At 48.2% G+C, this 12,967-nt stretch overlaps 1 protein-coding gene across 11 annotated transcripts in view; it reads left to right on the top strand.

Moving 5' to 3' along the window:
• The window catches only part of LOC135921383 (uncharacterized), a 141,794-nt gene that overhangs the window by 120,111 nt on the left and 8,716 nt on the right, over window positions 1–12,967 (top strand). For all 11 annotated transcript variants that reach the window (XM_070525985.1, XM_070525981.1, XM_065455728.2 and 8 more), the window contains 3 exons: window positions 1,669–1,819; window positions 8,950–9,132; window positions 9,957–10,079. In XM_070525985.1, the coding sequence (XP_070382086.1) occupies window positions 1,669–1,819; window positions 8,950–9,132; window positions 9,957–10,079 (457 nt within the window). The remainder of the gene's footprint in view (window positions 1–1,668; window positions 1,820–8,949; window positions 9,133–9,956; window positions 10,080–12,967) is intronic.

Raw genomic sequence — 12,967 nt, 5'->3', positions numbered from 1 at the left:
CATCAACACTGGTGCAAACTGTCCATAATGCAGATCCCTTTCAAGATAGGAACCGCGTGGCTGCGCCATGAGGAGGCGTCGCCGAGCAGCACACCCCCCCCCCCCTCCCACCTCCCTCCGGTGAATTGCATGCGGCGGAAGACGGTGCCTTCCTTCCCAACTTTCCTTCCTCACGCGCGCGAGATTGAGCTACCATCGTCGGCTCGTCCTTGCATTCTTTCAGTCGCACATACAGCTTACGGAGCCTGACAACGACGTCATCACCCTTGAACTTTATGCAGAACATCACGGCGACGACGACGACGGCAGAAATTCGCCTGGAGTGTCCACGTAACTGCTATCGCAATAGAACATTCAACGGGCGGCTAGAATGGGGTGACATCTAAGCAGTGAAGTGAAAGGGCAAATTGTCGTGCAACCGAATGTAGCGCGAAGCTACAATGAAACCCATACGCGTTTTCCAGAACGAAAGCTTCGCAGTTGGGCAAAAATTGATCCTGGTCCGCCATCTAAACCTAGATACGACGCCTATCCGGGGATGGCTGTTCGAGGGCTCGACAAGTCGGAGCACAGTGACACTGAATATGGCAAACACTTCAGCGTAATCTCACAAGGTGGTGGAATTCTCATGAAAGGTAATATTGTGATCCATGTGAATGTAGCAGGAAGCTACAAAGGACACCGATACGGGTTTTTGAAGAAAGAAAGCTCTCCTTTGAAGTTCCACGCTATGCTCGGGTTAACGACTATTTACCCTTTCGCAACACTTCCTCGACCCTATGAGAGTGGAGTGCAGGAATGTCCGTGCAATGGGGGGAAGAGCGCTCAACTTTAAACAACATCAGTTGCCCGGTCAAAATTATTCCGGAGCCTTACACAACAGCGCCTCTCATAACCATCCAGTCGTTTCGGCATGTGAAACCCCAAAAATGGATTTCAATTTCTTAAATGAAAAGCACCATAATGTCATAACTTGCGGGACAGACTTTAGGTGCGTTCGAGCAGGGCTCCGCAAAAGGACTTGTATGAGCCCGATTAAATGACATCATTCAATCACTCGTAGGCGCCTATCTCGGTCCGCATTCCGGAGTGCCAAAACTTGACCTTGACATTGAAATTATGCCTTGCGTGAACCTTTTCATAAGAATCCTTGTGTGTGCGAATCATTCCACAATTTGTTCTTCGTAATACCTTTGCCTGTTGCTTTTGCTTCATTTATATTTCCTTTTGAGCTGTTCTTCACCCTGAAACTGCATCACAAAGGGCAACATATTTCTGGATCTTAGAGGCACGCGCTGTGTTTCTTGTTGTTACTCTTACCTGGGCAACATGGCTGTGTTGCATTGCCTTCAGGAGGGTGCATCAGTCGTAAATACGTTTTCACAGAAGATGAACGGGTGGTCAAACAAGAAATGTTTCGTAGCTGAAACCAGCGTTTCGCGACGCGCACTCGTGCCCATCAAGGAACTTCTGCACATTGCCAGCGTCGTCGCCTTTGCGAAGGCAACGACCTTTGTCAAAACACAAGCTCCAGCCGACGACATCCTGTCGTTTGACGAACTTTGTTGGTTGTCTGTATGTGGATACGAACTGTCTCATTCATGAACAAAGTTCTTTCCTGCAAAGCTCATCGTTTAACATGACGTATGGTTCGTCAATTTGCTACAGCAACCACGTGGCGGACACGGTCATCATATACAGTTCGGTGGGGTGGATTGAGACAGAAGGAGTGTGCTACAGCCACCCAACTTCCGTTTTCGACAAGAGTGATTTCAAGGGATCGTCGGCTGACAAGGAAGCCGACCGGGCACCTTACATCGTGAGTATCGCGCTTCCGTTACGAAAAAGTTGACCATTTATAAAAAAGAAAGCAAGGTAGAGGCGCGCAAAAAGTAGAAATTCAGAATACGAATCCAATAGTCTCTACATTCGTGCGCGATTCCAGGAGCAAATATTCGAGCTTGTCGAATATTCGTTTCTACCGAATAGTAGAATGGACCGGCATAGCTGCCGTCTGTAGGGAGGAACACAGATGCGGAAGCTCTCGCAAATGTTTCTGATGCAGGAAAGCCACAGCTGCAGCGCGTAGGCAACCTTGGTTGAGCTAGCACAAGGACGAGACTGCTTCTGCGTAGTGTAGTTAAGGTCGTTAAATAAGCCTGCCTCGCCTTATGCGGGACGAATTCTGAAGAATATTGGGAAGAATCGGGGATAAGAGTAAATGGAGAATACCTTAGTACCTTGCGATTCGCTGATACTGCTTTGCGTAGTAACTCAGGGGACCAATTGCAATGGATGCTCACTGACCTGGAGAGGCAAATCAGGAGGGTAGGTCGAAAGAGTAATCTGTAGAAAACTAAAGTAATATTTAACAGTCTCGCAAGAGAACAGCAGTTTACGACAGGTAGCAAGGCGCTGCAAGTGGTAAGGGAATACATCTACTTAGGGCGGGTAGTGACCGCGGATCCGGATCATGAGACTGAAAATATCTGAAGAATAAGAATAGGCTGGGGTGCGTTTGGCAGGCTTTCTCAGATTATGAACAGCAGTTTGCCGCTGTCCCTCAAGAGAAAAGTGTATAACTGCTGTGTCATACCAGTACTCACGTACGGGGCAGAAACCTGGAGGCTTACGAAAAGGGTTTTACTTAAATTGAGGACGACGCAACCAGCTATGCAAAGAAGAATGATGGGTGTAACATTAAGGGATAATAAAAGAGCAGATTGGGTGAGGGAACAAACGCGAGTTAATGACCTCTTAGTTGAAATCAAGAAAAAGAATTGGGTGTTGGCAGGGCGCGTGATGTGGAGGGAAGATAACCGATAGTCATTAAGGGTTACGGACTGGATTCCAAGAGAAGGGAAGCGTAGCATGGGGCGGCAGAAAGTTAGGTGGGCGGATGAGATTAACCCTTTAATGACGAGACATAAATACCGAAAAAAATTTTTATTCCTCTATCGAAACACGCAAAACACATCAAGAATAAGCATAATCAACAAAAATAACAAATATTTTGTAGAATTTTTTTAGCAATAGAGGGCAAACCCCAGACAGGAAACTGGAAGTGGGCTTCACCCCAAGCCACCTAAGGCTTCATTTTCAATTTGTATCGACAACTCTCATGATATGTGAACCATAGGCGCACATTTGAGTTGCTTTACATCAAATGTGAGCCACCACTTCAGCTGCATATGTTGCATCGGCCTGTCTCCTCTGACCTTGCTTGCACAAGGCAGTGACTAGCTTGCCAAACTTCTACTTCTTCGTCCAATGTTCCTGCTCTAAACCAACAAATGACGCTTGCTGCCTGTCATTCAGTCTTGGCCGAAGATATCTAGCTAGAAACTTCATACTCAATACTTAAACTCAGTAAGAAAAAATTCGTTTTTGGTACGTTGCCTGTAGGCAACACTCGTCAATAAAGGGTTAAGAAGTTTGGAGGGACAACATGGCCACAATTAGTACATGACCGGGGTAGCTGGAGAAGTATGGGAGAGGCTCAAGTAAAACTTGAGAGAGGCCTTTGCCCTGCAGTGAGTGTAACCAGGCTGATGATGATTATGATGATGATGATGCCTTATGCAACACGCGAATTTGTTTTCTCGATCTACTCAAAGCAACATATTGTTTGGTCGATCTCCCGATATTTGGATTATTGAAAGCGATGGAATAATACTGACAAAAGACACCTGTAGACTACTTCGCCAATCAACGCAAAACATTTAAATTATGTGGTAATGTACGCACCGGAACCAGCACATGATTATGAGGAACGCCGTAGTGGGGGACTCTGGAATAATTTTCCCCACCTGGAGTTCTTCAACGTGCACCTAATGGTCCGCACGTGAACTTCTTTTTTGCATTTCGCACCACATAAATGCGGCCGCCTCTTTAGGGATTCGATCCCGCACCCTCGAGGTCAGCAGCGCAATGCCACACCCACATGGTTACCGCAGGGTGGTCGTTCAACGAACGTGACGCTCTACTATGTTCATGTCTGCTTCATGGTGCACGAGAATCGAGGACCACAGATTAGCTACGTCTGACCTACAAATTCCACGCTGTTATACCTGAGCAATATTTTGTATGCGATCTGATTCCCGAAGGTCTTTTTATTTCGGCAGAAACTATATACAGACGCTCAAAGCGAATTTCCACCATCCGCATCGTTGTGAGGTTTCTTTCGCATAAAGTCAAAGGGAAATAACATGCCGGCCATGCGCCGTAGGCTGTCGGTGCGACGCAAAGCTCGTGAAGGTAAGCCTAGAAGATGGTGGCTTCAAGCGGCTCAGTCTTGTCGCGCGTGCATCAACGGGTGTGGAGCGGTTACAAGTGCATTAGCTAGGAAGGGTAGGGAAAGGGGGCAAGTTAGTGCGCATCTCCCCTTGTACTCCTGCTGTGGCGGATGAGTGAGGTCGTCAGTGATGGGCTCGAAGGCTGCATCACCCAGAGGTAGCTGGTGCCTTCGTGTGCGTTTTCTTCAACATGCGCAGCATTGAAGTGACAGGCAGCACGAAGGCGAAGTCGCTCGCCGCAGCTTCCGCTCTTTGTCACGCCAGCGTTTAGACGATGGGTTTCCGCGGTCATATATTGACATGGGTTCGTGTTTGCCTGTGCGCACGTGAGAACATGCTTGTTAATTTTGTTAGTAAACATAAGTTTATAGCACTGTAGCCGCGTGATAAAGCTAGTAACCTTACTTCGTTTAGCTCTGTAATTTGCTATCACATTTGGTGCTTCACCTTTCCAGTGAAATTATCTCTTTTTTCTCGAATGTTTGTGTTTGATTCAACGGAAACATTTTGCTACTGAACACCCCTATATGTCTGTAAGCTACAGCTTATAGGCAATTGTCTATTACATATTTCAGTATGTTGATGCCATTATTTTAATGTCAAATCAGAAAGCCCACTCGGCAGCTATCGCAAACTTGTAAAGAGATTGTCGGCAGTAACAAGGCGTTGCTCCAGCAAAAGAAGCTGCTGCATATCCCACCTCAAGATGACAGACAACCGTAATACGTTATCATTCAATCAATCTAGCGACACAATGCATTGCCACCCTTAAAATGGTGAGTGCATGAGGCGTGAACTGTAGCGGGACTCTGTCTTCGGGCTTCACTAATAACACTCAGCGTTATCTAGGGCCGCCACCGCGAAGCCTGCGCTTGGCTTTCGAAATGCATGACGCCTCAAAAACGCGCCATGAAGCAACTGAGCTTTTCTCTCTCTCGTGCTTCTTTCTGGACACGTTGCGCCATCTAATCGCACTATCGCGAAGTACGCACATAGCCTCCGAGACCAGAAGCGTGGCGAGCCGGTGCCCCCAAACGCTGAGAGTATTTATCTTGCTTGCCGCACGCTCTATTGCGCACACTCAGTAACCCAAGTTGGCTATAGGTTCATTGAAAAGTGCCACATGTCCAGTGCATTTGAGACGCCGACTGTTAATGGCTTGGGTCGCTGTCCTACAGAAACCTCTGTGACGGTTATGCCGCAAATATACTCAAATGTCCTTAACGCCCTGTAGTTTCGTTGAAATATCAATCATTGAAGACTTTAGGTAAAAAACTGTTGCTTCTTTCATTAAAAACTTATTCATTTTTTTTGCGCCTCGCCCTCTCTGTCTTTCTCTCCCCAACTCCCTTCCCCACGCTGAGTAGCATGTGAGCAATGTCTATACGCCGGCTGGAATCTGCTTTTCATTAAAGGGTTCTCCCTCTCTCTCGCCCTGACTGTTCCGGTGGCATATGCATCTCTGTGTACTATCAGCCTCTTGCATGTTCAGGACAACAGGTGATTGTAAGGGGTAATGCAATATAGGTATGCTTAATGGACAGCGAAACACATTTTATTGACAAACTTGACTTGGCACATGACCATCGTCGCAACGAATTGCACAATAGAGAAGAGCGGTAAAAGCTTTATCCTGTTACGAGAAAACGGAAAAGAGAGAAAGTACGCGCAATCGGGTATCGCTTCATACGAACACGTCCATGCGCCCACTTGGAGTGCTCGCTCAGCGCCATCAGGATAAATTAAGGCCCTGCGCAAATTCTCAGCAGCACTGAAGTTCCGTTCGCACTTTCCGTCGAAAACGTTGCATCACTGGCGTGTAAGATGTCCCCTAGAAAGCCAAAACGGTCCTTTTCTGCATTCACGCAGCAAGTCGTCCGCTACCGGGAAGTGGACGCGAGAGGGCGCTCAATGGCGGCGTGGTCACGTGCTAAATAATGGCAGCGTCCGTGCAGTGGCGCTGTAAACTGTTCCATACAGCCACGGATTGAATTTGTCCTGCATCACATAGAGCTTACATGCGGGCGCACCATAGGCACTATAGCTGCGCTATGCCAGCGCCACCACGTAACGAGAACTTAGGCCCGTATCCTTAAACAACCCTCGATTGGAAACTCTACCTCAACCCCACCGAGTTGAGAACAGCGCCGCCCATCGACTGAAGAAGACATTACCCCACTCAAGAACTCCCACGAGGCGTCAGTGAAGCGCAGTGATGACTCCTGTCGAGAGGCAAGGTTGCCATCCACTTTCTCGAGTCGAGGTGAAGTGTGGAGTGCCGGAACGTTCCAGTATTCGGGGTTTAACCTCTCTTCATTTTCAAGCTAGTAAACTGCTGAATTGTAGCGTTCGCAGTTTACCGGCTCGAGGTGAATCCCACTGTTATCGGAGACAGTAGGTTTAAGGCAAAGTGTTTGCGCGAAGCCAATAGTATCCTATCGCGCAGTTCAACATGGTAGTCTTGTAAGTCTTCCCGGAGAAATGACGGCCCTACAAATGCACATGACAGGTGGTTTGCTGAAAATATTTCTTGACAGGGAAGTTTTCTGAGCCTCGGGGTGAAGATTAGAGGGGGGCCACCTCTGAAGGCACTTCGTCCACACGATTTTGGTAAAAATGGCTGAACAGGAGCTCTGCTCGCAGAACGCATTGGCTCGCAGACACCATGCCGTCATCCGACTCATCCACGCTAAGGACGTTGTTGAAGGGAGCAACATGTTCGCATCGAGAACGAGGCGTACTGGGTCTATTTAGAGTAGCTACATGGAGAGCGGAGAACGTTACATCTCATTAGCCTAGCATCACTTAAGTGAAGCACCCCGAGGAGCTGAAAACAGCTGCTTAGACCCCATTTCTCCTCCCTTGATGCCTAGGCCAGGGAAGCTGCAGTTCAACCTTGGTCTAATCGAAGCGTCCAAAGTTGTCGGAGCGTTCTTAAGGCGTTAGTATCGCTTAAAAAGCACAAGAACCCTGTAATTAATGACCTTTATACGCTCTTGTGCGCTGTCTATGGGTGTAATAAACGTCTCATTATATGCTGGGTGCCAGGGCACAGAGGCATTGAGGGTAATGTGCTCGCTGACGAAATCGCCACATCCACAGCAAGAAAAGCTTTGAACTGTTCTGTAGGTGTCCCCGCCATAGATTTAAGACCTTTTATTCGCAAAAACTAAGAGATTATTGGCAACACTTCTGGGACTCGCAAACCTCGAATAAACTTTATTTAATCAGGCCACATTTAGGTACCGCCCCATCTATAGCAAAATTACGAGAGACTGATGTCGCTTTCTGTCGACTAAGAATAGGGCACACATACAGTACACACAACTTCTTGCTGACTGGTGAGGAACCTCCTACATGTGGTAGATGTGGTAAGAGACTAACGGTCATCCACGTCCTCGTGGAATGTAGGGAAACAGAATGCGAGAGAAAAAAGCACTTTCCCTTGGCGTATCAACACCATATCCCATTACATCCTGCACAATTTCTCGGCTCGAACCCGTTATTCAACACCACATCAGTTTTAAATTATTTAAACGACATTCAAACTTTGCACATTATCAGACCAAGTGTTACGTAGTATGGCCTCTTAGCAGAGGCTCCTGCTGCGTCTGTTACATTAGCATAGCACGTGTCTCCAAGCCCTTGCATTCAAGGGCCCTTGTGAGAGACATCAGTGCTGCATTCACTACATGTTTTGTTTCATCACCCGCGTGTAACATGACAGTTCCATAGTTCACACCTCTGGTCATTGTCATTGTTTTAATACTTATTTATTTTACGCAATCCAGAGCGACTGATTTTAGGCCTATTTACAGCCATGCCACATCCACCATTCGAAGTACATTTCTTCACTTCACGAACAATTCATTGAAAACCGATCACCATGTGTATGGCGCTCTTTGGTCATATCTGGCCCTTGCGCCAAAAAACCCCATACATCATCAAAGTTGTCGAAGGACCCTCGTTGAGGATGAGGGTTGACAGACTGACTCACGCATCTTTGTTTCGCTGAACACACAGAAAGAAGGAGGAGTGGGGGGCTTCGCAGACAAAGGTTGTCACGCTTGACTTAATCTGGCGCGTCTTGTTTGCTGCGATGACCCCGCAGTTAGCTGGGGCGTTTGTGAAACCACCGCGGAGGTTACCTTGGTCCGTGAGGGAATGCTGTCAAACACCCTTTCCCAGGGGTTTTTCTGGCTCTGATTGGTCCGTTAAGGCGACAGTGAACCAGCTAACAATACTCCCACCTTGCGGGCGCCGGTAGTGTCTCCGTGAGAGAGGCATTGTCAGCTTTACAAAGTGATTCGTCGTAGTGGGCTACGGCTAGGAGAGGCTAGAAGATCACTGCACCATCTGGCCGATCGTAACACCACTCACTCCACGTACGAACATTCAATGTGTCCCAGTACTCGGCCGGGACAGCTAGTTTCCCAAGCAAAGGTGGGAAACCACCTTTGCTAGACCTTGCTGTAGTTCGTATTGTAATGCAGACGTAGCTGTCATAACGACAGTTTTACGAAATCGTTGTGCAAATGTGCAAATGCGTGAGCTAATGCATACATTCTGTTCTACGTCAGCAAATGCCTTGTATATATCCATCGCCTTCTTTGTGTCTTGTTTAGTAATTCTGATGTTTGCATTCTGCGCGCAGAGCAAGATTGCGCAGTTTATGCGCAGAACCGTTCGGTACACATCGGACACCAAGATGGGTCTTTCGTTCGAGCTCGGCACACTCGTCTACACTTTGAAGAAGCCTTATTCGGGCAACATCGTCACGGACGATATGGTCAACGCTGAGTGCACCGTACTCGTCGTCACCAGCCTGGACGTTGCGGTAAGTCTATCATATTTCTTCCCCACCCGCGAGTTCATCTTCCCAACCTGCGAATTGCTAATTTGTATTGCTTCCCAAATGCTTAGGGGAGCATATTTGCTCAATCTGCGCTGGGTCGCAGCTGAAGCAAACGTGTAGCTTCCTATAGGCTGTACAAACCGTATACCAGTGTAATCAAAATTGCCGTTTGCGTGAAGAGAAAAAAAAAGCTCGCAAGCTTACGTCGCCTTGCAGAAGGACGGTCCAATCTTCAGCAAAACTGGATTGCAGATTTGATTGGAGACTGGGTGGAGGTTGAACTGGAGTTGACTGAAAGGCGCCTGGAGATCGCTCAAGTACACTTTTGTCCCGCATGCAGTGGACACTAATATACTGCGGCTTATGCAGCCGTTGCTGATCATCAAATCTAGGGACAGCGGCGCTTCTTCGCTTTTCGCCCCGGATCGACATGCGGCCGCCGCGGCCGTGATGGAGCCCGCGACCTCGAGCTTAGCAGTGCACGGCCATCGCCACGGCTACTGCGTCAGGTCGTTATTTGCAACTCAGAAGGCGGCATCAATGACGCTGGGATTAAGCTCACGGGCCACGCTGCGTGTCTGTTGCTAAGGCAGCCTCCAAATTTCTTCGACGCCCCCTATGCGTTGACCCCAAGACGATTGAATCGGCGTGACATTTTGATGGAGCGAGTGGCCATGCGTTGTGATTTTCTGTACGCTCGAGGCAACCAGAGATAAACTGAACTTTGCCTGTTTAAGCCGCAGCTGCACCTTTGAAGCGGCGAAGTTCGGGCCAAATGAGATCGCTACTCGGCTGTTCTTTTTCAGCCTTGCAAGTCGGATTTGCAGCAGAGGCGAGTTGAGCTATTCCGTCACGTCAATGTCGCACAAGTGAAAGGCGATAAGAAGAAGGCCATGTTCTTCGAGAGCGAGGACACCCTCAGACTAAAGGTAAGGCCGTGCACATCTAATGCATATGCCAAGTATATTTCTTTTTCTCTATGCTTGTGTGCGCGCGCCTTTGGGTTCTTCGGAGTGGTAGACGACGGGCGTCACGTGACGTGAGCCTAAACGCAGAAGGACGGAGAAGTTGAGTGACATGGCGGATTACGTGTGGTCGCGAGCGACAAATGCCAAGGAGACCGCGTTGCGGCAGTGACATGTACAGGCGCGGCCACTGTTAAGAGGTAACACCGCGCGCGTGGCCGCACTCATCGTACCACCAAGTGGGCGCCGTGACAAGTATTGAGGCGCAAGCACAATCAGCGCCAGAGGCGGAGTTAGCTTGCCGTCGTCTGCTACGGTTCCTCCTACTTCGCCACACGTGCTCTGGTACAAAAGGCTGTAGCCATGGTGCTCGAAAGGAAGGAGACCTTCATCTAAGCTTCATCTGCCGTCGTGGTCTGGGCTTCTTCGTATTTACCATATAATAAATCTCAAGCCTAGATTTACAAGTATGCCTTGTTTGTCGTGTGATTTTTTACTTCCTTAGCAAGCGAATTCTGAAATCGACCATCTCTTACAAAAGGGACCTTTGAGTAGCAAAAGGCGCAGTTAAAACTTTAGGTGTGCAGCATGCCTACGTGCTTTGACAGCTGATTTAGAATACTAGCTGTTGACGCACCATTGCCACAGGGTTTGTGTACTCCAAAGCGAAGAGCGCAATCTAGGTCGCGGCGATGTGGGAGGTATCTTAGCAGACGACGTACAGCTAACTGCCCCTCTGGCACTGATTGCGCTTGCGCCGCAATACTTCGTGCGGCGCCCGTCGTAGAGCGAATGGGCACGATTTTTTTTGTGTTGTTGTCAAGAGATCGTGCGTGCAGCGGGAAGTGCCTGAACTTTTCATGTCAGGCCCTTGGTTGTATATCCAAGGTCGATCCAAATAGGTCGCGAAGCCTCGGGCGAAAAGAGGTTCAGTACAGATTGTCACCGACATCAGCATGGGGGGTTATGGGAGCAGCGATTGAAGCGCGACTATGTTTGGAGGGAACAAACATTGCGAAAGAAAAACGCGTTTTTTAAATTCAAACGAGACACAGTTAGACTCATTCAACGAAAATAAAATTCCTTGAGAATTTTATACATTCTTGACGAGTTAAGAAAATACAACTTTAATTTTATTATTATTAATAAATGCATTTCTTTTAAGCGCCTATCGCTACAGGGGGCGTTGACGCCACTATCACTCGCAATGCAACGCACGTCTTGAAATGGGCAGAAAGGCGCACTCGTATCACCTGTTTAAATACGCCCCCCTCACAGTTTGTGCTTTCTTGCTTGTCAAAGTTTGTCTGAATTTGGTGACGTGGGTAGCTTCATTGGTTCTTAATCTGTTCAGTCAAATGTAGTGAGTTACGACCGCTAGATAATTGTGTAGTTGTTTTCGTGCGACCGCGCTGGCCGACGGGCTTGGCATCCAACAATAGGATCAGCACTCTTCAGCTAAAGCTTTCGTCCGCCTCCAAAGAAAGTATGTTATTTGCAGGGATGCGATTTCGACAACCGTACGGCTGGCCTTTTCCTGCATCGCTTTCCACGCTGAAAGCTCGAAACGCCCATCCAGTTGAATGGCAGGGTACTTGAATATATAGCTCCAAAGGAAGAACAACAAAACAAATTACGCGCCTTCGAAAACAAAATGACGTCACTTCTGCTTTTAACGGACATGGCGTCACATTTTTTTTTCTTCCGCCGGAAATGTTCCCACCACATACAGATGGCGCTAAGCCCCATGGACCGCCGATGGACCGCGATGTTTTGAACGTATGGGCTCCTATGGAAGCTTCGCTACCAGGTACATTTACCTTGGTATATCTACTACCTTGGAAATACGTGGTCAGATGTTAAGGGATTTTAAATTTGTTTCGTGACAGAATAACGTTGTAAACCCTGCTCACTGCGCAACATGTGTCAAGCCGAGTCCCCCGTGTATCCGTAATAAATCCAACAAGTGCGACTCGCAACGGTGCGGCCACACTGTGGCCGCGCTGCCCGCTCCCCGTTGGCAGTTTTGTTCATATTGCGGTGTCCTGCGCTGCACCGTTAGGCACCGTACTACTTTCTACTCGAACGCGCGTGCCGCATTTGCTAAATCACAATATGTGCGTCGGACCTACAAAAACGCGCAAGCATTTACGTACAGACGCCATAATTTAAACGCCACGATGTACCGGTGGTCTGAAGGAACACCAAAGAAACGTTGCTGGCGTCGTCATGCAGAGATGACGCACCCTCTGGTGCAAAAGTGCGCATGAAGACTGTTGGGCAACAAGGAAGGTCACGCGAGCTAAGGAGAACAGAAAGGAAATGAAGTTGCCAGTTCTGATTGCTCGGGGACGTGCAGATTTCTGTTTTTCCTAGTAGTTTTTTGGTGCCGAATGGCCCTCGCTACCGTTATCGGACATTGCGACAGCTCCAGGGATCTACGCATGCATCGACTCAAACCCAAGTGATCGGCCCAGTGAAGCCTTCTCAAGAAATGTGTCAACGAAGAGAACGCTCGACGCCGACTCTAGACTTACCAAGCTGAGTTCCATGCTATTGCAGCAGTGATTGAACTTTTGATTTCTGTGGAACCCTTTGTGAGAGGTCTTGAAATCACGCTACTTTATGAAGCCGGAGCCGCAACTTCCATGGCAAGTTTAAAGACTATCAAAGAGACTATTATTACTTTCTTTCGTCGTCAGCGACGTCACGATATGACCCCGAGGAAGCTTCTTTTGTAGCACCGCAGACAAATGTTCGATCGGCTGTACCTAAGCTACTAAGGTGTCTTGTGGAGTCATTAGTAAATGGTTACCGCTGTGCCGGAAGTGTGAAACCATCATTGACATGGG

This window comes from Dermacentor albipictus, chromosome 9 (genome assembly GCF_038994185.2).
Source record: "Dermacentor albipictus isolate Rhodes 1998 colony chromosome 9, USDA_Dalb.pri_finalv2, whole genome shotgun sequence".
NCBI lineage: Eukaryota > Metazoa > Arthropoda > Arachnida > Ixodida > Ixodidae > Dermacentor > Dermacentor albipictus.
This window is presented reverse-complemented; position numbering and strand designations above follow the sequence as displayed.